Source organism: Mirounga leonina, unplaced genomic scaffold (assembly GCF_011800145.1).
Source record: "Mirounga leonina isolate KUSES-001 unplaced genomic scaffold, KU_Mleo_1.0 Mir_239, whole genome shotgun sequence".
Lineage (NCBI taxonomy): Eukaryota > Metazoa > Chordata > Mammalia > Carnivora > Phocidae > Mirounga > Mirounga leonina.
In genome coordinates this window covers 1,493,313-1,518,748 of record NW_023270624.1, presented here as the reverse complement: position 1 = coordinate 1,518,748, position 25,436 = coordinate 1,493,313, and the positions used below count along the sequence as shown (strand labels likewise).

Genomic DNA, 25,436 nt, shown 5'->3' with positions numbered 1-25,436 from the left:
GAATACGATGCCATCAAGCTAAGCAAGTCAAATGCTTAGCACAATTTAGACAAATGACAGGGGAGCATTGTGGACAGAGCTTCAGAAATTCTGGCCAAATATCTTTTTCAGCAAAGTGTTGGGTGTGTGGGTATTGGTTTCTTTCTTAAACTGTACCTATGCATACATCACCTTCTGGGTATGGTACGCATTAAAATACAAATAATCACAACTAGCTGGTGGGGGCTGTGGCGCACGGATCCTCCTACAGGCGTCTAAATTCAGGTTTTGTTTTTCCCAAATCACCTTGCCTGCCTAGCCCAACGAGCCCCCGGGCGGATGCAGGCAGCGGGCACTGGCAGGAGACCACCCGCCCTACTGGGCTCGCCCGCGCCCTCGCGTTACCGCGGACCTCGCGGGGACGCGCAGCGGGTCCCGTGAGCTCGCGGGGGCAGGGAACGGGCATCTCGCGGGGGTTGCCCAGCCGCCTTCTGGGAAATGTAGTCCGCGCGCGGCCGAGGCATGCCGGGAGTGGTAGTCCTGGGGCTCGCGGGGTTGCGGGAGCGCTCCCGGCCTTCTTGGGGCCGGTGGCGCGGGTCAGCCCGGCTGCGTTGGGGCGGCCTGCCTGGGGCGGAGACCTCCCGGGGGCCTCTTCCCAGCCGCGGTGGAGCCAGCGCCTGTCTCGGCTTGGGTGCGGAGCGCGGAGCCGCGCGGGGCCGCGCGCGGGCGCCGGGAGACGCGGCGCGGCCCGGGGGTCAGGGGCCGGTCCCCGCGGCCCGGGCGGCGGCGCGTTGCGGGCGTCGCAGGTCGGCGGGAGACGCGCGTGGAGGGAGCGCCCTGCCAGGTGAGCTGGGGCGTGCCCGGACTGCTGCGGGCGGGGGTCGGTGGGGGGCTGTCTGCTCGGAGGCTTCTCTGTGATGGGAAAACAATAGCTCGTGCCCGCCGAGCCCTCGGTGTGCCGGGCAGTGGGCTACGCCTTGGATGCATGAACTCCTTTCATCCTTCGGGATTCATGCCCTGTAAGGTGGCTGCACACTGCCCCCATTTTACAGACGGAGAACTGGGGCAGAGCGGCCAGGTAATTTTTGCCACATTTAGCGAGGGCCCTGGACCGGAACAAGGATCCCGTTCCTGCCCGTTACTTCCCATTTTTGTTTCTTGGCAGGTCGGTCCGACTCCCTAAGTTCTCAGCCTCCCTTGCTCTGTAAAATGGGGTAGCAGTACTTTTTAGGGTCTTCGTGAGATTTAGAAACAATACATGCAAAGCATCCCCGATTCTGGTGTGGAGGAGCTGTGCATCACGGAGTGTCCATGGTTCCTCCTCCAGCAGCTTCCCCCACCTGGCTGAGGCGCCCCAGCCCCAGATGACACCCCACAGTCAGCTAGCCGAGCTCTCACGCCAGGTGCTGCTCCCCGAAGAGCCCTCGGCAAAGCCAGGTGGCCAGTGCAGGCAGCTGTGGCCGGGCCCCCCTCTGACACTGGTCTGGCTGCTCCAGGAGCCCTCCTCCCCTGTCCTCCCAGCTGCGGTTTGTGTGTGAGAAGGAGGGCTGTTTCCCGCATCCTGTAGGTGCTCTCAGAGGTGACCCCTGTGGGATGTGTGCTTAGGAGGGGCCGCCGAGCAGCAGTCTGGTGTGCATCTGTGCGAGAGGGAGTGTTTTAACCCCATTCCGTGGGTGTGGTAAGGTCTGGCCAGATGCGGGGGGCGGGGGCTGGAGGAGGAGGAAGGTTTGCAGGCTGTGTTATATGGAGGACCCATGCAGCACTCCAGGCAGCGGCCGCCGCTCAGGGAAAGCACCTGGGTGGGTCATTAGGCAGAGAGACAAGGCAAATATGGGCAAGCGCCTTTAGTGTGATTTCTTCGGGAAGGGAAGGGCTAGGTGGGGCAGGCTGACTTAGGATTGGCTGCCTGTGTTGGACAGTGGCAGCTGGGGAAATTCATGTTCACTGTGGGTTTTACAGTGTGTACGGTTTAAAGCTTCCCTAAGGCCTCCAGGTATCTAGGGGTGAGTCGCAGTTTGTGGAGTCACAGCTAGTAGACCTTAGGTGACCTTACAGCAATTAGAACATCATTCATACAAGGAGACGGAGATGGGCGAATTGTCTTAGAGCTTCATTGGCTTGGTAAGTATGCATTTTATTTGGTCTGCGTGGTTTATGTGCTGTTGGTTCGTTGGGACCGGGTGGACATTATGGGTGGTTGGAACTTCCTCTCTCCAAGCCATCCCTTGACACCAGAGTTCCTCATGGCACCTTTTCCTCTCCAGACTTACCTTGTCAGCAGTCTGCACTCCCTTGCTAGGAAAACCGAGAAGGAAAGAATGGCCGTGGATTTGCTGCCCACTAAGGTGACAGTAAGTGAAGTTTGTCTTTTTCATAAATTGCTTTTTGGGTTTAGAGATGGTGGATGTATTTCCATTCTTTGTCTGGGTAATTTTCTCTCCAAGAAAAACTGTGGGGAATCCAGAGCTTTGTAAGTTTTCCCCAGGATGCAGGGAGGGAGTGCTGAGGAATGTGCCTCCTCTGTTCCCAGGTTACTCTTAATTCACCCTAACCTGACTTTATGACCCAAGATTGAGTCAGCTCTGAATATATGCTTCTGGCTACAATAAATGCTTGGTGTGGGGTATCGGGTATTAGGTAGTCTTTGTCTTCACAGAGGATATAGTCTCGCTTGGGACAAAGACATGGAAGGAGCAAAGACACCCTCAGCGAACATTTATTGAGCACCGGCTATGCACAGGATGCTGTGCAAGAGCACCCGAGTTACAAAGAGGAAAGACGGTATTTCTATCTTTGGGGAGTTCATGGCACTGACCTTAGGAAATGATTCAACATCTAAGAAGAGTAGGAAAAGATCCTACCAACAAATGGTTGTGGCGTCATTTCGAGCTGACACTGAAGGCCAGGGCTGCTGGTGGTGGGCATCCCAGAAGGAGTCCAGCTACGCTTGGGCCCTGAGGCCGGCACTGGGGAGGACAGAGGGCTGGGGGTTGCTGTGTCGAGCACAGCTCTGATGGCATACTGTCCACGTGTCCCCCTTCTGGACCCGACTGATGTCTTTGTCTCCTCTGATTCTTGTCTCCCTGTCCCCCCTCCTGGGCCCTTCTTGCTCTTTGCCCTTTTGACATCCATTTTCATTACCTTAACCTTCTCAAGATCTTTCGCATATCTCTGTCCTCAGGCTGGAGTTTTTACTAAAGACACAGTCTGTCATTCCCAAACTTTTAGGGAATATTTCCACATGGAGATCACAGCTTCCCCCCAACACCAGCTCCTGTTCCTTCCATGGATTTTCCATCCTGCCATCCCCAAAGCCTCTGTTTTCATTGGCCGCTTTCCCCAAAAGTAGTGGTAGCCTACAGGTTATGAATGTGGACCCTGAGTTCCTAAGTTCACATCCAAGCTAGGGGTGTGACCTTGGCAAGTTATTTTCCATGTGCCTCATTTCCTCATTTGTAAATGGGATTAATAATGTGTACCTTGTTTGATTCGTTCAAGAGGATTCGTTCAAGAGGACTGTTAATTTTACATTTTTTTAAACTTTTTTTTACATTTTACAAGTGAGGAAGCTGAGGCACGGAGAAGCAAATAACTTGATGAAGGTCTCACGGCTAGCCTTGACCCCAGACAAGGTCGTCTATACAGTTAACGTTATGCTCCGAGAAAGTATATGTAAAATGCCGAGACCAGTGCATGTTAATGCTCAGTAAATACCGGCTCCTCCTACTGTTATTGTCATCATAAGCAGCTACAGCTTTGTTTTAGGACCTGCCAAATTTGGTATGCCTCTTGCCACTAGGCTAGACTTTGCTTTGATTCTCGAGTTACAAGGAGACGGGTGTTTCAGAAAACCAGAATGTAAAGAGCAGCGAACGCAGTGCAAAGCAATATCCAGCAATGAGCGGGCTGCCCTCTGCCGAAAGGGAGGGCTCTTCACTGTCTGAGCTCTCCCACACCCACGAGCTGGAGAGACAGTCTTGGTTGTAGCTAAGGGAAGCTGGAGAGGAGGGTCTTTGCAACCCAGAGTCAGTGGTTTTTTTTGACCACTAATTTACTGAAAACCAAAGATTTGAAAGCAGACAGAATAAAGACGCTATACAAAATACAGAGCATCAGCGTCTGAATGCCCATTGGCTTCTCATCCGAAATGACAGAACGACGTTTTATATGAAAGAAGGAAAGAAACTGTCAACCCAGAATTCTATAACCAACAAAAGTAGTCTTTGAGAATGAAGACAGAAGGAAGTTCTTCAGGCTGAAAGGAAATAATACCAGATGGGAATTCTCGTGTTGGCAAGCAAGTGAAGAGCATTAGAAATGGAGGCTATAAATATAAATATAGAAATACTTTTTCCTCTCAGTTTCTTTAAAATGTCCATGATTGTATAGAGCAAAAATATACTGAATGATGGAGTTTATAATGTAGGTGGATATAGTGCATATGACAGCCATGGATCTAGAGTTCATTTGTGTCTGGACTGGAAAAGCTCCATCTTTATCTCTGGGAATGCCCGGATGGATGGCTGATTTTTGACCCCTGGGCACGATAAAGGCAGTGGATGTGCTGCTTAAGATCCCAGTGCCCCTGGCTACCCTCAGGGTCATCTTCTTCACTGACGGTTGGCAGCTGGCCTACATGATTTGACAAGACTTGCTTGATACACAAAAGGCCCCTGCTCAGAGTATCCCCTGCGAACTCTTCTAAATCAAAATTCCTCATATAGTCCAAGGACACAGCCTCATCCGTGTGTGCAAATAAGGGGAGATTGCACATGGAACATCTCTTGGTCCTCCGGGGCCTCAGTGCACTCTCTGTCTTGTTGCATCGTACCCATTGCCTCCCGTGAGCACGCCTGGTGAGGTCTGGTGAGTCCTGTCAACTGTCTGAACCGGGAGCGTCTTTCTAACAAGGACAGCATGAGGAAGGGGTGGTAGACATTCCCATATACTCGCAGGTTCTTGCATTCTGTGTGAAATCGAGTGTTAGCTCTAACTACACCGTAAAGAACTAAGAATGTATATTACAATTCTCAGAGCAACCACTACGAATGCAAAGAGGTGGAGCTGAAAACTCAATACAGAAATGAAAATGGAATCGAAAACATTTCAAAACAAATGCACACACCCTGTTAAACAATGTAAGGGTACAAAGTAATAAAAGATTGCTTTTCTGCCCCTCCACAAACATGAAAGAATAATGAGGATGGACAGCTTGTTGTATTCTTCCAAATGTATCTGTATAGACAGGTAGATAGGTAAAGAATTTTTCAACAAATATGGATTGTTTTGCAGCTCGCTTTTTCATATGAATCAACAGTGTGTCAAGGCCAAATTCCAAGGTCAGCCATACAGATCTACCTCATTCTATTTAATGGTGTTATATATAAAACATTTCATGGAATCAGTGTCCTATACTTTGCTTACCCATTCCCCTGTTGATAGATTTGTAGGTGGTCTTCAACTTTTCACCATTGTATTATTAGTTTCCTATTGCTCTTGTAACAAATTGCCAGAAACACAGTGGCTTAAAACTACATAAATTTCTTCTCCTGCACTTCTGGAGGTCCAAAGGCTGAAATCGGTTTCACTGGCTTAAGGTCAAGTTCTTATCAGGGCTGGCTCTTTCTAGAAGCTCTCAGGGGAAATCTGTTTCCAGGCCTTGTTTGCACCTTCGGGTGGCAGCCTGCGTTCCTTGTCTTGGGGCCCTTTCAGCCATCTTCAAAGTGCATGACTTCAGTCTGTTTTCTGTCCTCATGTCACCACCTTGTCCTCTTCTGACTGTGACTCCTCTTGGGTCCTAACAGGGATCACTGTGATTACACTGGACCCACCTGGATAATAATCCAGGTTCTTCCCATCTCAAAATCCTTAAGGGGAAGCCTGGGTGGCGCAGTTGGTTAAGCATTCAACTCTTGATCTCAGCTCAGGTCGTGATCTCAGGGTCGTGAGTTTAAGCCCCACATTGGGCTCCATGCTAGGCTTGGAACCTACTTAAAAAAAAAAAAAAAAAAGATCTTCAGAGTCCTTTTTTTATTAAAAAAAATTTTTTTAAGAAAAAAAACAAAGCATAAGCAGAGGGTGGGGCGGTGGATGGGCAGAGGGAGAGAGAGACTCTTAAGGAGACTCCCTGCTCAGCACAGAGCCCCGATGTGGGGCTTGATGTCAACGACCCTGAGATCATGACCTGGGCTGAGATCAAGAGTCAGACACTTAACCAACTGAGCCACTCAGGTGCCCCCAGAGTCCTTTTAGTCATATATATAGTGTTCACAGGTTCATGTGCCCCCCAGCCCCCCGGAGTGCAGCCCTGCACCCTGCCTGCCTTGCTCCTTCCTCTTCCCCCCGCCGCCTTTTCCCATCTCCCCACATCCCCCAGCCCCCTGACTACTCTCTGGCATTTGGGGTGGTCCTGCTCCTGGCTTCCTTCTCAGAGTGGCCAAGAGAGGGATCCGGGTGAGTGAGTTGCAGAGTTCAGCAGTATTGACAGCAGTTCACTATTCAATAAACATTGGATGAGCTTAAAAAAAAACAAAACAAAACAAAAACTCAACTGTCAGCTTATCAGTATTCCAGTGAACATCCTTGAACAAATATCCCTACCCAGTTGTGTGAGGATTTCTTGTAGTTAAATCCTAAAAGTAGAATCACAAGGTCAAAATGTATCATTTTTCGTGAGCTTCAGCTCTGTCATACAAGAGTTGCCATCTGGTCAACCTCTGCTCTCTCACAGTTCGGGGTTTAATGGGATTCTCTTGAAAGAACTTGCTTTTCCCACAGTTCCCGTTGACACCTGCATAGTCTTGCAGGTCCTTTGGATCTTTCTGTTTCCATAGACCATGGAAACCCATGTGACAGTATAGCTTAGAGATCTGTCTGCCTGAATTCAGTTCCAATCAGCACCAGTTTCTAACAGGGTTACCTTGGGAGGTGACATCACCTTTCTGAGCTGTTTCATCATCTGCAAAATGATTTACTTGTAGTATCTTCTTAATAGGATTTCTCTGAAACTCAGCGAAGATACTGTGTACAAAGCTCCCGTCATAGTCCCTAACATACAAGTATCCAATAAATATGAACTAATATTATTCTTATCATTTGCTTTACAGCTCAGAACTTCCTTTTTGTTTCTGTTCTGCTAATGGCATTTCCACAGTTTTCTGGCATTTGCTCTAAGTGTATTCTGATTTTTCCCCCCTTTCATTTAATTTGGATTTTGAATGAGAGGGAGGTGAATGTATGTGCTCAGTTACTCTGATAGGTCCCAGGCCGGGATTGAGATTCCCCGTTGGCAGGGACTTTGCCTTTTTCCCTGCTACCCTGCCAGCACGTGGCTCCCAGTGGGTTCTCCGTAGATATTTGTGACCTAGTTGCTGGGTGGTCCCCAAAGTAACATAAACAGTCGATGTGAAATACTTGGAATCCTGAGACATTTTCAGGATTGGTTGCTACACATCCCCGCGCCAGCCCCGCACATCCCGAGTGGTGGTGAAGCTGGTCCCACTGAGCAGGAGTGGGTTTCCCGTTGCAGGAGTCTGTGACATTCAGGGACGTGGCCGTGTTCTTCAGCCAGGATGAGTGGCTGCGCCTGGACTCCGCGCAGAGGACCCTGTACCGGGAGGTGATGCTGGAGAACTACAGCACCCTCGTCTCGCTGGGTAAGGACCTTTCCTCGTGATGGAGAGTCTGCCGGGGGAGCTGCCTCTTTGGGGTTCGGAGTCCACAGCTTCTCTCCTGCCGTGCCCCTGGGAAAGAATGAATCTCTGTGGAACGGAAAGTGTGTGTGTTGATGTCAGGCCACCCTTCACGCTGTGCTCTTCTCCTTCCTCTGCCTTCCTCCCACCTCCCCCTCTCCTGACCAGTGTCCTCCTCTTGCAATCCCTGGGTCTCTGTTTAGAGTCTGAGAAGCATACAGGACTGCCAGGGTAGAGGCATTCATAGCCAGGGCCCGCCTCGTTTCTGAGCCGAGCCCCGCCTCCGGATCCATCCCCTGAGAGCCCAGGCCCCTCGGAAGCCTCGGTGCTACCTGCCCTGCCTCCCCAGGCTACCCGCTCTGCACTGTGGGTTCTGCTTTGTGAACTCTGGAGTTGCCCTTCCTGCCCCCCGTTCAACCTGCGTTCCCTTCCTCACGAGCAGGGATTCCGTTCTCAAGGCCAAAAGTGATCTGCCAGTTGCAGGAAGGAGAAGATCCTTGCCTGGTGGATGGAGAACTCCCTCGGGACGCCTGTCTAGGTGAGTGAGTGGCTGGGAAATGGGCGCAGGGGGTTTTATACATGAGCCGGCCATGAGGAAGCAGTGCTGGGGGAACTTCCTGGAAACTGAGCCAGGGCCTCTTGACCAGAGGCTCCGTGATTGGAATGGTTTTCTTGGCATCAAGAAGGCCCTTATGTAGGCCTCTTTCTTCTCCTCCTTAACACTCCCTGCATCCTCTATGTCTTTTCCTTTCCTGAGGCTTCCCTTACTCCCTTCCGCCATCTTGGCCTCTTGGCCTTCATGGTTTTTCTTCCCATCTGCGTTACATGCTTTCATGCCCAACAGATTTTAAATACTTTACACCTTCTGTCTTGTTTTGAATTCTTTGTAATTTCTCTCACCAACCACATATTTCAGAGTGTTGTCAATGCTCCTGTGTCTCTGATTTCTTAACTCAACGTTTCCCTTTTATCTCCTTGGAGACTGGGCTGTCGCATCCCACTGTTAGAGTTGACCAGCTGTCCTTGACCACTGTAGCCTTTCCAGGCTGGGGGTTGGCACACTTTTCCTACAACGGGCCAGATGGTAAATAGTTTGGCTTGGGGACCATGGGGTCTCTACTGCAACCCTTTAACTCCCCGTTTGTAATGCAAATGCAGCCAGAAGCAGTGGGAGTGGCTAGGTGTGGCACCTTCCAGCAACAGAGCCGGAGTTGGCCTCGAGATCTCTGGTTTGCACACTCCTAGCCCCGGCTCACCTCCCTGGTCTTGATCCCAAAACCATAGGTCGCTGGAGTTGAAGGATCACTTGAAGACGGTCAGGTTTAGATACCTCTCTTTATATCAGAAGAAACAGCATAATCGGAGGATGTCAAACACTTTGCTCACGGCCAGAGAGCCGAAGAGCCGTGACAGAAACCTAGATCACCTCTGTCATTTCTGTTCACCGCGTGACATGGATTTGCAGTATTTTGCGTCTGTCTTTGTGGTTTGGCCTTTAATCTATGATTCTTGCCTTTATTGGCTTTTTTTCCACAAATACCTTTCACCTTTATTAAAATACATTTTTCTCCAAGAGGCTAGTGAGTAGTACAGGATAGCACTTAAGATCACGGTTTGAATTTAGACTTTCCTAAGCTCATGTTACGCCTGCCACAGCTCGCAAGTGCTCTGTGCTATGGGAAAGTTACCCACCCTCTCTGAGCTTTGTTCTCCTCTCCCACCCTCTGCACCATCCACAGAGCAATCTTTTCGAAACTCAGGTGTATTAATCCTGTGCCTTAGGAGACTTTGTTGTTTCTCGGTTATCCATGGAGGCACGTCCCATTCCTTACTGTGACCTTAAATCTACTTCATAGCCTGTTTCCATGTTGCTTTACAGGAATCGGTGACCCCTTCCACACCAGCTCATGTTCCTGCCAAACCTGCACACTCATTAAGTTTGTCATTCCTTCTTGGATTACCACCTCTATCTTGTTCCCCCGGAAACCTTCTTACAGTGCAAGACCCACCTGTCAGCCTGACCTGTCAGTTTTCCTTATTTCTCCTACTTCCCAGTCACTGTTCATTTCTCAATCACTCGCATTCATATGGCACTTTCTCCATGCCTTGAACACATCCGTGACAGCATCTGTCGTAGTGAATTATAGTTACTTTGTTATTACTTATTTTCCTAACTGGATTGTATATATTTAAGGAAGAGACCAGGTCTCTCTTTGAATTCTGTACCTCTGGCATCAAATATCCTGCACTGAGCTAAGAGTGTTTGAATTTAATTGAGCTGCCTTTATGATGAACTCAGTGCTGATAGGCTCAAAATTAAGAATTCAGTGTAGCCTTGGGATGACCGGGTGGCTCAGTCGGTTAAGTGTCTGCCTTCGGCTCAGGTCAGGATCCCAGGGTCCTGGGATTGAGTCCCACATGGGGCTCCCTGCTCGGCGGGGATTCTGCTTCTCCCTCTTCCTCTGCCTGCCGCTCCCCCTGCTTGTGCTCCCTCTCTCTCTGTATCAAATAATAAACAAAATCTTAAAAAAAAAAAAAAGACCACGGCAGCTGCATCACTGCTCGGCTTCGACTCTGTCCTCGCGCTGGTCCAAGCTGCCCACTTAACTAAATATGACCGCTTCATCTTATTATTACCTGCCGAAGAGCGTTCAACACCTGTATTTATTCTTTGAGTTCCTCGGCCTGTTGTTCAGGAACTCTGTGCTCGGCCTCATCCTGTTGAATCAAAATTTTAATGAATTCCAACCTGGATTTCCTTCTTTTCTTTTCTTTTTTTTTTTTAAGATTTTATTTATTTATTTGACAGAGAGACAGTGAAAGAGGGAACACAAGCAGGGGGAATGGGAGAAGAAGCAGGCTTCCCGCGGAGCAGGGAGCCTGATGTGGGGCTCGACCCCAGGACCCTGGGATCATGACCTGAGCCGAAGGCAGACGCTTAATGACTGAGCCACCCAGGAGCTCCTAGATTTCCTTCTTTAGTCAATAAGCCTCTCCTAAGTAGGTTTACTTTCCCGCCCCAGATGACTTTGCTCAGGCCTCCTGACTCACAGGGTCCTCTTTTCTTGTTCTGCTGAAACCCATCCCCTCTTTACTATCCAACTTCCTTCATAAAACCACTCCCTGCTAATACTGTCAATGTTGGTATCTTGGTTCTCTGATCCTCAGACCTGAATTTTACACTCGAGGCTTCTCATGTCAAGGGGAAACATGCTATTCCTGTCTAGTCATTTGTTTGTTTCATGTTATCCTTGCTGATTATTCACTATTTGTTCAATAAATGCCTGATTGGGTTTCAGGAATCCAGCATGAGAGGAGAGAATCTCTTTTCATTTTTGAGGTCACCTGCCCTTCATAATTTTTCCAACTTACTCTGCCCGTTCATTCATTATCTTTTTAATGTAATTAATGTATTAATGTACATGCATTAATGTAATTGTGTACTTGTGTGCACAGTAGGGGATTAACAAAAAACTGTAAGACATATCCACTGTTCTCCTTGAACAAATACTTGAATTATTTTCAGGTTTCATATACATATATATTAGTTAAATGATAGAATATATAAGTAAAACATGTTGTGAAATCCTAAGAAAGAGATGGCTAATTTAGGCTTTACTAGATAAATTTCTTTAGAAAAATGAGATTAGAGTAGCCTGGTAAGTTTCTGGATGGGCAGGGAATGCCGTATTGTGGCAAAGGATGAAAAGACAGAAGGTACCCTGGTTGATTCCTTAAAATCCAAACTGCTGGGTTTCCCATTAACATCATGAAGAAAAATCTGTATTTTTATATAGATTTATAGCCTGTATGTCTTCTTCCTCTTACTATTTGATTTTTTTTTTTAAGATTTTATTTATTTATTTGACAGAGCTAGAGACAGCAAGAGAGGGAACACAAGCAGGGGGAGTGGGAGAGGGAGAAGCAGGCTTCCCGCTGAGCAGGGAGCCCGATGTGGGGCTCCATCCCAGGACCCTGGGATCATGACCTGAGCTGAAGGCAGACACTTAATGACTGAGCCACCCAGGTGCCCCACAAAGACCTAGTTTTAATCTATTTTCAATCATGGATTGATTAAAGAGAGCCAGATTTTAACCCACAGTTCCTTAGAATCAGCTCAAGCTAAACCCTTTCACTTACCATCAGATCTGAGCTTGGGGCTTGGGGCATACTGACTCCACATTTCTTGCAGACTTTCATTAGTCTAAAAAGATTCCTACAAAGGAGGTTAATCTTCTGGGTGCAGCTTACTAGAAGAGACAAATATATCTGTTTCTCCTTGGGATCAAATAGGAAGGAGAAAAGCGATGACAGGGTGGTATGAAGAACTCTTATTCCTTCAATTACCAGGGATAGATTGTTGCACATGGCCGATTGATTCCGTATTTTCCTCCTCTTTATAGTCAGCATCTTGAATTTAGATCAGATATGCTCAACACAGTCCTGCTTCAGGGCCACCGTAAGTTTTAAAAGCTGAACGTCCTCTTTTCACAGACTGTGATATGAAGTCAGATTCACATACAGATTCACAAAACTTAAGGAAAACATTGCAGAGATTTTTAAATTAATGTGTATAGACTTACAGCAAGAGCATGGGGAAAAACCTAATAAAAGCCACATGTGAATAGAAAGGAGAAAACGGGTGCCTGGCTGGCTCTGTCGGTGGAGCGTGCGACTTTAGATCTCGGGGTTGTGATTTTGAGCCCCACATTGGGTGTAGACATTACTAAAAAAAAATAAGTAAGTAAACTTTAAAGAAAAAAAAAGGAGAAAATAAAGACAAGTTACCTGCTTCATTGCTCCTTATACAGAGTAGAAAATGATTAACTGAAGTATCCAACTGGAGCTTACGAGCTGACATTTTTCTGTAGCCTCATCCCTTCTGCTCAACCAGTTCTTGCCTCTGTGTTTACTTCTCTCAAGTTGCAATGTCTTTGTTTCCAGCATTGATTTGTCCACTGTACTCTCCCACACTACTCCTTCCCCTCTTCACCTCTCTTTCCATCCCATTCTTTTTTTCCCCAGATGCAAGACCATATTTGAGATCAAAAGAGGTTTCAGAGCTCTTTTATATGGACTACTGCCAGTTTTATGGTTCTACTGATGCATGTCTATCTTTCCCAGTAGAGGTGCCATCGTTCATGCTTCTGACTCATTCCAGGTCTCAAGACTCGGCTCGAAATGGAAGCCTTGCCTCCCAGGCAGGGCATTTCTGGAGAAGAAACATCTCAGGGAATAATAAAGAAAAGATCCATTAAGTGTGGTCGCTGGGACACCAATTTTGGAGAAACTTTGGGATTTGAGAGCAGGACAGAACAGGAGCAACAAAAGAAACCTCTTAGGCAAATGGTGGCCTCCCACAGAAAAACCATGAGTGGAGATGTAAAGGAGACAAGTCTTGAATTGGGGAAAGGCTTACTTATAAATACAATTCTTGTTACACAGCAGAGTGTTCCTATAGAAAGGATACCCAATATATATTACACCTTTGGGAAAGATTTTAAACAGAATTTTGACCTAATCAGATGCTTCCAGATTTACCCAGGAGAAAAACCTCATATTTGTCACAAATGTGGGAAAAGCTTTGCCCAGAGTCTCCATCTGATTGAACACCAGAGGATTCATACCGGCGAGAAACCCTACAGATGTGATGAATGTGGGAAAACCTTTAGCCACAGATCATCCCTTCTTGCCCATCAGAGAATCCATACAGGAGAGAAACCTTACAAATGTAATGAATGTGAGAAAGCGTTCAGCAGCAGTTCGACCCTGATCAAGCATCTGAGGGTGCACACCGGAGAGAAACCCTATCGCTGCAAGGAATGTGGGAAAGCCTTCAGCCAGTGTTCAACCCTCACCGTACATCAGAGAATTCATACCGGTGAGAAACTCTATAAATGTGCTGAATGCGAGAAGGCCTTCAATTGTAGAGCAAAACTTCATAGACACCAAAGAATCCACACAGGGGAGAAACCCTATAAATGCAGTGAGTGTGGGAAAGGTTACAGCCAGTTTGGATCCCTGGCTGAGCACCAGAGGTTTCATACTGGGGAGCAGCTGTGTAAGTGCTTGGAATGTGGGAGGACCTTCACACGCATCTCAACCCTTCTCGAACACCAGCGAATTCATACCGGCCAGAAACCCTATCAATGTAATGAGTGTGGGAAAACCTTCAACCAGTGTTCCTCCTTCAACGAACATCGTAAAATTCACACCGGGGAAAAGCTCTATACCTGTGGAGAATGTGGGAAAGCCTTTGGCTGCAAATCCAACCTGTTCAGGCACCAAAGAATTCACACCGGAGAGAAGCCCTACCAATGTAATGAGTGTGGGAAGGCCTTCAGCCAGTATTCTTTCCTCACCGAACACGAGAGAATCCACACCGGCGAGAAACTCTACAAGTGTATGGAGTGTGGGAAGGCCTACAGTTACAGATCAAACCTGTGCAGACACAAAAAAGTTCACACGAAGGAAAAACTCTGTAAATGGAAGGAATATGGGAAGCCTTTTATCTACAGCTCCTCCCTTACTCAGTATCAGAGATTTCTTAGAGCAGATAAGCCCGGTGAAGTTTAATTCTTCTCTCAAATAATTCAAGACTCCTCATTAGAGAATAATAAATAGGGCACAGACTCTGGATTAGATTAAGTGTTTTTTTTTTTTTTTTGCTTCTGGAGAAAATACGATAGTTCCCACTAAGTCATGGTGAAATTGATCAGTGGGATTATGAAGAGTACCAATTTGTCAAATTTTCTAAGAACCATTAAATGCTAATAAGGTTTCTAAGAACATAGAAAAAATTTTTAATTTGTAGAAAAAATATAAAAGGCCTAACTTAAAAAAAAAATGAAAATAATGGTGTATACATTTTGTTTCATTAGAGTTTACTCCCTTTCTAAGAGCACGCTTTGATATGAATTCTCCTTTAAATTAGTCATTGAGTTAATGTGAATAAGCATGAGGCCGTATTTGCTAAAATGGCAAGCAAGCATAGGACACGCTCTTTTCCGTAAAGAGAAACTCAAGGTAAAAAGGAATTCTTTAAATTCAAATTTTCACGTGGAAATAATGAAGCTCACTTTTCATGAACTGCCTCAGCGGCAGGTTGTATATATAAATATACGTATGTGGACATAGGACATACAGACATACACACGTAGCTTTAGAATATATGTATATTTTTTCCAAAAGTCTCTGGTGATTAAAAAATTAATTTACAATTTCGTTTTGGAAATGAAAATTTTGCCCAGATGGAATCTCTTTTCCTTTTCCTTATATTATTTCTTAATTTGATATGATTTGACACTACTGAATAGAGTCTTAGGATAGTATTATAGAAGGTGCAGTGAACTAAAACAAGGGAGACTGTCAACGCAAATACTCTCTTACCTGTTGCAGAAGGTATGTATTTGCAGAATCTGACTATATACCTGGTAGCTTATTAGAGCCAGGAGGAATTTTCATTTAGTTTATTTATAGCCTTTCATTTTACTAACAAAATTGAGCTTCTTGGGCAGAGTCAAGGCTAGAATCTAAGTTTTCAGCTCTGGTTTTCTAGGGTAATTATAGATATGAATTATAATCATTGGCCTCCAACCTCAAGTGCTAAGAGTACTAGGCACTGTTTATTTTGTAAACTGGTTATAGGCGCAATTGCGGTAATTTAATCAGTTTTATTTCTGTGTTTACCAGGTTCCCCCTAACTGCAATCTTACAGTCTCGTTCTTTCTTTTTCTTCTGTGTCCCTAATTATACCTGCTTTTATAATAACTGTACATAAATTCTCAGACTCAGTTTAGGTCCAGATGGTGAAATTGCTTTTGGGGTTTTCACATACAAGATTGCCTTTTTGTTTTTGTTATTCATCTTTTAGGAATTCTTTTGTGTAAAGTGATATGTGAATATTTTATTAATAAACATTCTAGTCATCAGTTAAAATTGGCTTTCCAAACATTTTCCATATTTTTAACATACATTGCATTTTCCCCTGGGCCTACGTCCCACAATTTTATATCTCACTTTCACAATTGGTATGATTTAAAAAAGTATTCTAATAAAAGTAGCTAGAACCTTCTGTCTGAGAAAGGTTTTAGAATTAAATGCAGGCATTCAGCATAGCATGTTTCTTGACTTGCCTTAGCTCATTTGAAAACATCTTTTTATATATGTAAGTATATTTACAAGGAAATGAGCTTTTAAAAAGACTTCAGTGTTTAATACTGGACAGAGCCATTAGCAAGATATTCTAGAGAAAAACATATTTGGTTATCCAATAGCAATGAGCATGCTTAGTACCCAGATCTTGGTTTCCAAATACTATTCCCCACTAAAAGGAGCCTGGGCTCATTGGAGAAATGCTGATTCCATTTCTGGAGCAGGGAAAGTAGAAGATGTGTCTGAGGTATCTTTTTATGAAACAAAACAAAGATAGCACTTCAAGACTAAGCACTCAACGGATAATGTCAGAAGGACACAGGAGCCATCTTGAAAGTGCTCTCACTGGTCAAATTTAAGATAATTTAAACATCAAAAATAACAGTCAATGAAATTGGTTATAACATGCTAAGTAAAAATGAGCCCATAATGAAAAAATGGTGGGAAAAAAAAGGAAAGCTCTCTATAAACTAATCTGAAGAATGCCATCTTTTAACTGTATATGGAATGACAGATTTAGAAAAATCACTATTTTATAACAATGTGATTAAACTAGGCAAATTGAATGGATGATAAACCCATTAGGTGAAAAAAATTTTAAGGAATATTATATGGTGTCAAAGTTCACAAATACCAATTGCAAAGAAATGATACACCTTTCTAACGGAGAGATCTGGCTGTCAAACTGAATTTCACTACTGGTGGGAGAGCCTGACGTTGTGTGGCTCCTGATGAGATGCAGGATGAGACACATGTGACCATCCAGGACGTATTCTTGCCAAGAGTGTTTAATGAAAATCTAATTAAACCTCTCATCCAGGTTTATGCTCCTATTTATAAGAAAGACAAGAGAGCAACAAGTCGAATTCCATGGTGAGGAAATAGACAAACCTAGAGTTTGAGACTTTGTACAAGACAACTGGTCTGGATTTTTTAAGAAGCCAACATCGTAGAACAAAAAGGAGACTTCTAGATTAAGGCACTCAAGAGTCATAAGCAAGTTGTGATCCTTAGTTGGCTTCTGATTCAGAAAAATTAGAGCAACTATAAAAGACATTTGGGAGGGGGTACTTGGGGAAGTATGAGGATGGAATGGGTTTTAGATAATGTCATATGTTTAGTTTTCCTAGAAGTGATGGTGGTATTGAGGTATTTAGAATGATGTCCTTATTCTTAGAAGATGCATGTAAAAGTTTTCAAGTTTAAAAAGTCATGGTGTCTGCAGAACATTTTCAGGTAGGTATGTAAAAAATTAGTCAACTGTTGTGAAAAATTAGTCAACTTTGTGGAGGATATAGAGATGTTCATTGGTCATCTTTACATTTTTCTGTATGTTTATAATTTTAATAAAAATTTGAGGCAAAAAGTGATTGCATAATGTGATGAAGCTTCCAGTCAGAATTTTTCCTTTAGGGGCGCCTGGGTGGCTCAGTCGTTAAGTGTCTGCCTTCGGCTCAGGTCATGATTCCAGGGTCCTGGGATCGAGCTCCGTGTCAGGCTCCCTGCTCCGCGGGAAGCCTGCTTCTCCCTCTCCCACTCCCCCTGCTTGTGTTCCTTCTCTCACTGTGTCTCTCTCTGTCAAATAAATAAATAAAATCTTTTAAAAATAAATAAAAATTTAAAAAAGAATTTTTCCTTTGTACTCACATAAATTTCCTGTTTGAGAGTTTATCTCCTGGGGATGTAATCATTGGAAATAAAATAACTTTTGGTTCATTCTTGTTCCACTTTATTTTTCAATGTGGGGCTTGAACTCACGACCCCAAGATCAAGACCTCAACTGAGATCAAGAGTTGGATGCTTAACCGACTGAGTTAAACTTCTTGTTCCAGTTTAAATGGAGTATGCACCTGCCACCTTGTCTCTCCCACCAAATATAAATAAAAACCCTAGAGAGAATGCATGGAGCAGCCATCTGAGAACCCTGACTAGTATGGTAGAAGACAGACTTAAGAAGGAAACCAGAATTTGAAGTAAGACCACTCTGGTACTCCCAGACATTCCTGTGATAAGGACAGTGGTGGTTAAGCAGGCATCTAAACCTTTGAGGGAGGGGAACCCTTATCTCTGTTCAGAGGCACTACTTTCCTGCTACTTGGACCTGGAGGTAAATATATCCATGAGTTGAGAGCAGAGAGAACCCAAAGCCTTGGATTTTTAACCGGAAGACCAGGAAAAAGAAGTAGCCCCTGGGAGCTGGAATGTATCAGGTGGTGAGAGAAGAAGAAACCCAGGGTAGTCTCCTAGAGTTGCATATGGAAGCCTAGACTCAGCCCTGATCTGGACCCAGAGTCTCATAATACTCAAAATGTCCAGGATATAATGCAGAATTGCACAAAATATAAAAATCAGAAAAATTCCAACATTCTTAGGAAAAAGACAACAGACACTATCCCAAGATAACATAGATGTTGGAATTATAAAGTAGGTATTACAATAGTATTTCAAAAAGCATGACCATTCTTGAGTGGAAACATCAAAATTCTCAGGAGGAAAATAGATAATGTTTAAAAAGGAACCAAGTGGGTATTTTAGAATTGAAAAATAAAATAACAAAATTTACCAAAAAATATTGGAAGAACTCAGTAGCAGAGTAGAGATGACAGAGAAAAGAGTGAACTTGTAGAATCACATGAATTATCCAAACTGAACAAGAAAGAGAAAAAAATACACAATCATATCAACTGATTGGGGGTGGATAACAAAATTAAATATCCATTTATGATAAAAACTCAGAAAACTAGAAATAAGGGAGAAATCAACCTAGTAAAGGGCATCTACCAAAACCCCACAACTAACATCATGCTTAATGGTAATAAACTGAGTGATATTAAGATCAGCAACAAGTCCATGTGTCCACTCAGACACTCCTGTTCAACTTTGTACTGGAAATCCTTGCCAGCACAATCAGGCAAGAAAAAGGAATGAAAGGCATTTGGTTTAGAAAGGAAGAAATAAAATGTCTTTGTTCAGATGATGCAATTGTCCACTTAGAAAATCCCAGGGAATCAACAAAGATGCTCTTAGAACACTAAGAATTAAACTAGGAGTTTAACAAGGTCACAAGAAACTAGGTTAACACACAAAAATTAATTTCTGTATCTATGTAGTAGTGATGAACAATTAGAAAATAAATTTCAACAAGCTACTCCATTTGCAATAACTCCAGAAGGAAAAAAGAGAAAATTTGGCAAACATGTGGCATCTCTGTGTTGAAAACTATGAAATGTTGAGTAATGTCCAAGAAGGCCTAAATAAATGGAGAGATGCGCCATGTTTACAGATGGGAAGACGTCGTATAGTTGTCAATTCTCATCAGTTTAATCTATAGATTTAACACAATTCCAGTAAAAATTTCAGTAGGAATTTCTGTAGACACAGTCAACTTACTGTAAAATTTATGTAGAAAGGCAAAAGAAGTAGAGTCACCAACGCAATTTTGAAAAAGCAGAGTAAAATCAAAGGACTCAAAATAATCGACTTCAACTCTTATTACACCCAGATGAGCTGACAGCACATTCTCTTTCATACCACTGAAATACCCTAAACCAATGAAAACTGCCTCAACTGTCTATGTTTCTAGTGAGTGAGTGTCATTATTCTACCAAGAAGTTCCCACGTTGGGTCCCTAGCAGTTAGTTACTTAAGGCCAGAAGGTGTCTCACTTGTAACGATCCGTATCCAGGGTCCTCTGGTGGACCAGTTCTGCAGTTCTGTATCCCCGTTCTTGCTCTTCCCTCTTTTAGGAAGGATACAGAGGGCTGTGGCTGAATAAGCAAGAATAAACCTTTTCGGAATGAATGCAGGGCAAAAACAAGCCTTTCCCCCAACCCTATAATTAGCAGCTAGGAAGGCCTGGTGTCAAAGATGAGAAGATTTGTGTGATGTTCACCAAAAGGGGCTGCTGGTGCCTGCTTCTGTTCTGTCTTGTTGGGAGAATAGCTTGTGAATCGATCAGAGTGCTTCACACGTTTTTTTTTGTGACCCTGTTTGCTTTGGTAGCTTTGTATTGCTCTCTGTTGCTCCACCCAATTCCTTAGTTCTTTCCTTCTTCAACCACAGAATCACATTTCCCACACCGAATGGACAGAAATTTTAAAGGCTTTCTTTGTCGAATATAATATTCAACAAAAGTCCCTGGTGTTGAAGGAGCTAAAACTGGAAATAGATCCTGAAAACCGAGACTGGCATAAAAGTTGAACTACCTTAGAAGTGCAGGAGAAACCATGTTCATCTTAGAAAAAGCCGCTCCTTCTGGAAAGGAAGTTGGTTTCTTAGGGTCAGCACCACATTGCCCCTACAGGACAGAGGCAAGCTGCCCAAGTTACAACCGGTGGAGAGGTGAAAGCAAGCATGATAAAACCCAGGGAAGAATCTGCTCTCAGAGGAAAAGAAAGGCAGCCTCCCCTGTACCCGTCCTGGGTCTGGGATCCCAGCACAGCAGAAAGTATAGGGTGACAGGCTGTCCCAAGCAGAGCAGCTGTGTCTTCATCCTGAGCTCTACCCCTGTGAAATACCCTCCTCTTGCTCTGGAACATGGTTGGCTCTGCAGCTGAGGCTCCAAAACAGTAGCTGTGAGAGCTGCGCTATAAGGAGCTACACTTATATCGTCGCAAGAATTTATGGTGGGTTGTATTGAAATGGGTTGTTTCTGAAATGGTCATGAGACATTTATTTCAATAATGACTTAAAAGTTATGCATTAATTTGAGCCCTATAGAATGTCTCTATAGTCTGCAAATTTGGAGGGGTAGATAGTAAACATTTTAGGCTTTGTGGACCAAGAGGCAAGATCAAGGATGTTATGTAGGCAAGAAAGAAATTTCCATACATTTTTAACGATGAAAATCAAAATACAACAATTGAGTAATTCTTTTTTTTTTTTTTTTTTTTGTAGTACAGGCCTACTACTGAGACTAGAAATCTTTTCTGGGGGTAGGGGGATAACTATTTTGTTTAAAGTTAGTATTCCCTATCCTTAAAATGGACCTTACCAACATAATCCAATGGGAACAAATCATCTTTCAACAATTGATGCTGGGACACTTAGATGCAAAAGAATAAAGTTGGACCCCTACCCCACCATATAGAAAAATAAACTCAAAGTGGATTAAAGACAAGGCAAGAACTAAAATGATAAAATTCTTAGAAGAAAATTTAGGCATAAGTCTTTGTGACCTTGGATAGGCAATGATTTCATAGATATGACACCAAAATAACAAGAAAAGAAAAAAATGTATAAATCGGACATCATCAAAATTAAAAACTTTTGTGGACCAAAGGCCACCATCCAGAAAGTAAAAAGACAGTCCACAGAATGGGAGAGAAATCTTGCAAATCATATATCTGATAATGTACTATCTAGAACACATAAAGAACTACTAACTACTCAATAATAAAAAGACAAACAAACAAAAAAAAGCGGGCAAAGGATCTGAACAGACATTTCTCCCAAGAAGATACACAGATGGCAAAAGAAACACATGAAAAGGTACTCATCCTCATTAACCATCAAAGAAATGTAAATCAAAACCATAAGGAGATACCACTTCGCACCCATTAGGATGGCTAGAATAAAAAAGAGATTAAAAATGTTGACAAGGATGTAGGAAAATTGGAACCCTCATGCACTACTAGTGGGAGTACAAAATAGCCCAGCCTCTTTGGAAAATAATCTGGCATTTACTAAAAAGGTTAAGTATAGAGTTCCTCTATGACTCAGCAATGCCATTCCCAAGTATATACCCAGGAGAAATAAAAACACACATCTATATAATAACTTGTACACAAAATGTTTATAGCATTATGCACAATAGTCAAAAAGTGGAAACCAGTGGTCATCAACTGACAAATGGCTAAATACGTGTAGTAGTGTCAGACAATGGAATATAATCTGGTAATGAAAAGAAATGAAACACTGAGAAATACCACTACATGGACGGATCTTGAAAGCATTGTGCTAAGTAAGGAAGCTGGGCACAAAAGACCACAGATCACGTAGTTCTGTTTATATGTAATGTTCAGAATCGGGCTTAGAGGGTTGGGACTTCTGGCTATGGAGTTTCTTCTTGGGTGATGAAGATGTTCTAAAATGGATTGTGCTAATGGCTGTGCAACTCTGTAAATATAAAAAAGCATCAGGTTGGACACTAAATGGGTGAAGTGCATGGTGTGTGAATTCTATCTCAACAAAGTCACAAAAAATCTGCCAATGCTTATCTGTTAATAATAAGACAGATCTGCTGATCTGTAATGACATTTTGAATATTTCATCTTTGAAAATGTGCTTTCACACGGATAGGCATTGTTAAATTCTGATACTAGTTTTTGAGCATATGAGCAGAATTGAGCATACTCACTGCTTGCAAGTCATTTATAGAATTTCATCAGATTATTCTGGGGCGCCTGGGTGGCTCAGTTGGTTTAGCATCCAACTCCTGATTTTGGCTCAGTTCATGATCTCAGGGTCATGAGATCGAGCCCCACATAGGGCTCTGCACTGGGCGTGGAGTCTGCTTAAGATTCTCTCTCTCCCTCTCCTTCTGCCCCCCTCAACTCTCTCTCTCAAAAAAAAAAAAAAATTTCATTATATTGTTCTTTTGATATTTTCCCATTAGTGTATCATTACATTTCAGATTAATCATTTCCAATGAGATGTCAAGGGGATGCTCCTCCATTGTACTGTTAAATGGATTTTGGAACATGGAAATTTCCATTGCACTTGCATTGAGATCCAAAAAATCCTGCTAGAACTGAAGTTTGTGCTCAGACTCTGTGTCTGCAGGAAATATTTATGGGAATGGAGATGGCACTTTCCATTTTAAATTTTGACAGCATGTCAAAATTGAATTTTCAGCTGAATTTATTAAGAAATATTTATTAAATTTGCAGCAAAAGCTAATTTCCAAAGCCACCCCATGTTTATTAACAGTAGTTAAACACAGTTCTCACTCAGGAAAATTCCACTCTCAGCCTTGACTTTTAAAAATGGCAATAAAACTTTTACTACTGCTAAGTCATTGAGCTGCTGCAGAGCCGAGCAAGTCAGGATAATCAGCTTCTATTTCCAAAAGAGAAAATTCATGGAACTGACGACAGTTAAGTCCACAAGGGCAGATGAAGGTCACTATGGACACTACTTGCTCGATACATCAGGACAGACTCCAGTATTTCCTGTGTGAATAAGCGCAGGTGTAAGACACCTTACGTTTTTCACAAGCTTTGTAAATTTGTTCGACTAAGCCTCTTTCTGTGCTTCACATGTTTTATATACCTCACATGTTCAAGTCCACTGGAGCACTTAGTGACTCCACTTTGGGTTATCCTCAATGAGTGTTTTTTTCAATGTCTTTAAGAATATTCTTGCTTGTAGTTATTCACACAGACTATTTACAGAGGCTAATTCTTCCATCATTTTTAAACTCAGCATTGACTCATCAAATAAACACCAACCAAGCAGAAGCATTAACATCTGCTGACTCATCAAAAACCAAAGGAAATCACTTAAAATCATCGACCTTATTCTTTAATTGACTACTGATATTGCTCACAGTGTCCTCAACCCTTTGAATGACTGTTCCACTGGAAGGCTTAAGCAAGTCTTTGGACATATTTCTCTGGCTGCTGTGACCATTTAATTTAATTAAATTTAATTAACTTACCATCAGTAAACAGATTTCCTTGCTTAGCTAAAAAATGATCCACTCAGAAACTTACTTTGGCTCCGTAGCCTCATTTTCATATTTTAGTTTTTGTGAAGAAATTACACTGTGTTGAGATACTCCAGTTTTTATCTTCAGATATTCCCTCCATTATTGCCTTGAGAGCAGGAATGTTGGATCTCCTCTCTTTTTTTTTCTTGCTTAGTTTGGCCAGAAGTTTATCAATTTTCAAAGAGCCAGCTTTTGGTTTTGTTAATTTTCTTTCATTTCGTGCTTTTAATTTTACTGATTTCTGTTCCAGTTTTTATTATTTTTCTTCTGCAATCTAAGCTTATATTACTCTCTTTCTCTGGTTTCCTTAGGTAAAACTTTAGATTGTTGTAAATTTAGCTCTTTCTTTTTTTTTTTTAAGATTTTATTTATTTATTTGAGAGAGAGAATGAGAGAGAGCACAGGAGAGAGGGGAGGGTCAGAGGGAGAAGCAGACTCCCTGCCGAGCAGGAAGCCCGATGCGGGACTCGATCCAGGGACTCCAGGATCATGACCTGAGCCGAAGGCAGTCCTCAACCAACTGAGCCACCCAGGCGCCCTCTTTCTTCTTTTCTAATATATGCTATAATTTTCCCTGTAATCACTTCTTTTACTGCATCCCACAGATTTTGATAAGTTGTATTTTTACTTTCCCTTAGTTAAAAATACTTTCATTTTTTCTTTAGACTTTTTCTTTGATGCATGCGTTATTTAGAAGTGCATTGTTTGGGGCGCCATTGAAAGTGATTATCGGTATAACTGGGTTAATATCTACCATGTTTGTAACGCTCTGCTATTCATTGCACAATTCTTTATTTCTTATTTTATTTTCCCTTTCTTTTTCTGCCTTCTCTGATTTTAACTGAGCATTTTATATGATTCCACTTTCTCTCCTCTCTTAGCATATCAGTTATACTTCTGTTTAAAACCATTTTAGTGGTTGCCCTAGAGTTTGCAATATCCATATACGACTAATGTATGTCCACTTGCAGATAATACTCTGCCGCTTTGCACGCAGTGCAGGGACCTTAAAAGAGAGTATTCTCCTTCTTGCTCTCCCATCCCTTATGACTTTGCTGCCCATTAATTCACTTATATCCATATGCTATAAACTCTCAACACACTGCTGCTCTTCTTATTTAGGTTACCTATCAGATTAAGTAAGAATAAGAAAAACACAAGACCTTATTTTACCTTCATTCTCTGCCATTCTTCTTTTTGTTATGAAGATCTGAATTTCTGACCTTTATCACTTTCCTCCTCTCTGAAGAACTTCTTTTAACATTTTGTGTGAGGCAGGTCTACTGGTGACAAATTCCCCCAATATTTGTTTGTCTGCAAAAGTCTATTTCTCCTTCACTTTTAAAGGATAATTTCACTGAATACAGAATTTAGATTGGTGGGGTTTTTTTTCTTTCAAGACTTTAAATATTTCACTCCACTCTTCTTGTTTTCCTAGTTTGTTGTGAGAAGTCAGATGTAAATTTTATTGTTCCTCTATAAGTAAGGGATTTCTCCTCCATTCTGGCTGGTGCCAAGATTTTTCTCTTTTCTGTTGGTTTTTCGCAGTTTGAACAAGATTTGCCTAGGTGTTAGATTTTGGGGTATTGATTCTGTTGTTGTTCTCTGAACTTCCTTGATCTGTGATTTGGTGTCTGTCATTTGATTTTGGAAAATTGAGAATATTGAAGAGAAAATCGAGAAGGCATTATTGCTTCAATATTTCTTCTCCATTTTTCCCTTCCTCTTCTGATATTCCCATTATGCATATATTATATCTTTTGTCTTAGATCTTCTTGGTCTTAGATCTTCTGTTCCATTTATGTGTGTGTGTGTGTGTGTATTTTTTAAAAAAATTTATTGGTTAAATCCCTATGAACAGAATTGCTAGGTCATGTGGAAAGTGAATGGTTAACTTTAGA

The 25,436-nt window shown here is 42.9% G+C and overlaps 1 protein-coding gene across 4 annotated transcripts; it reads left to right on the top strand.

Moving 5' to 3' along the window:
- The first annotated feature begins 515 nt into the window (after positions 1 to 515).
- Positions 516 to 16,686, top strand: ZNF354C (zinc finger protein 354C). 4 transcript variants are annotated; one of them, XM_035029404.1, is made up of 6 exons: positions 516 to 823; positions 1,145 to 2,100; positions 2,244 to 2,330; positions 7,508 to 7,634; positions 8,113 to 8,208; positions 12,832 to 16,686. In XM_035029404.1, the coding sequence occupies exons 3-6, from the start codon at positions 2,298 to 2,300 to the stop codon at positions 14,244 to 14,246; spliced, it is 1,671 nt and encodes a 556-aa protein (XP_034885295.1). In that variant the 5' UTR covers positions 516 to 823; positions 1,145 to 2,100; positions 2,244 to 2,297; the 3' UTR covers positions 14,247 to 16,686. The 4 variants fall into 4 exon arrangements, with proteins under 4 accessions (XP_034885295.1, XP_034885294.1, XP_034885292.1 ...); XM_035029403.1 differs by lacking the exon at positions 1,145 to 2,100; XM_035029401.1 differs by having other exon boundaries at positions 1,310 to 2,330.
- The last annotated feature ends 8,750 nt before the right edge of the window (positions 16,687 to 25,436 follow it).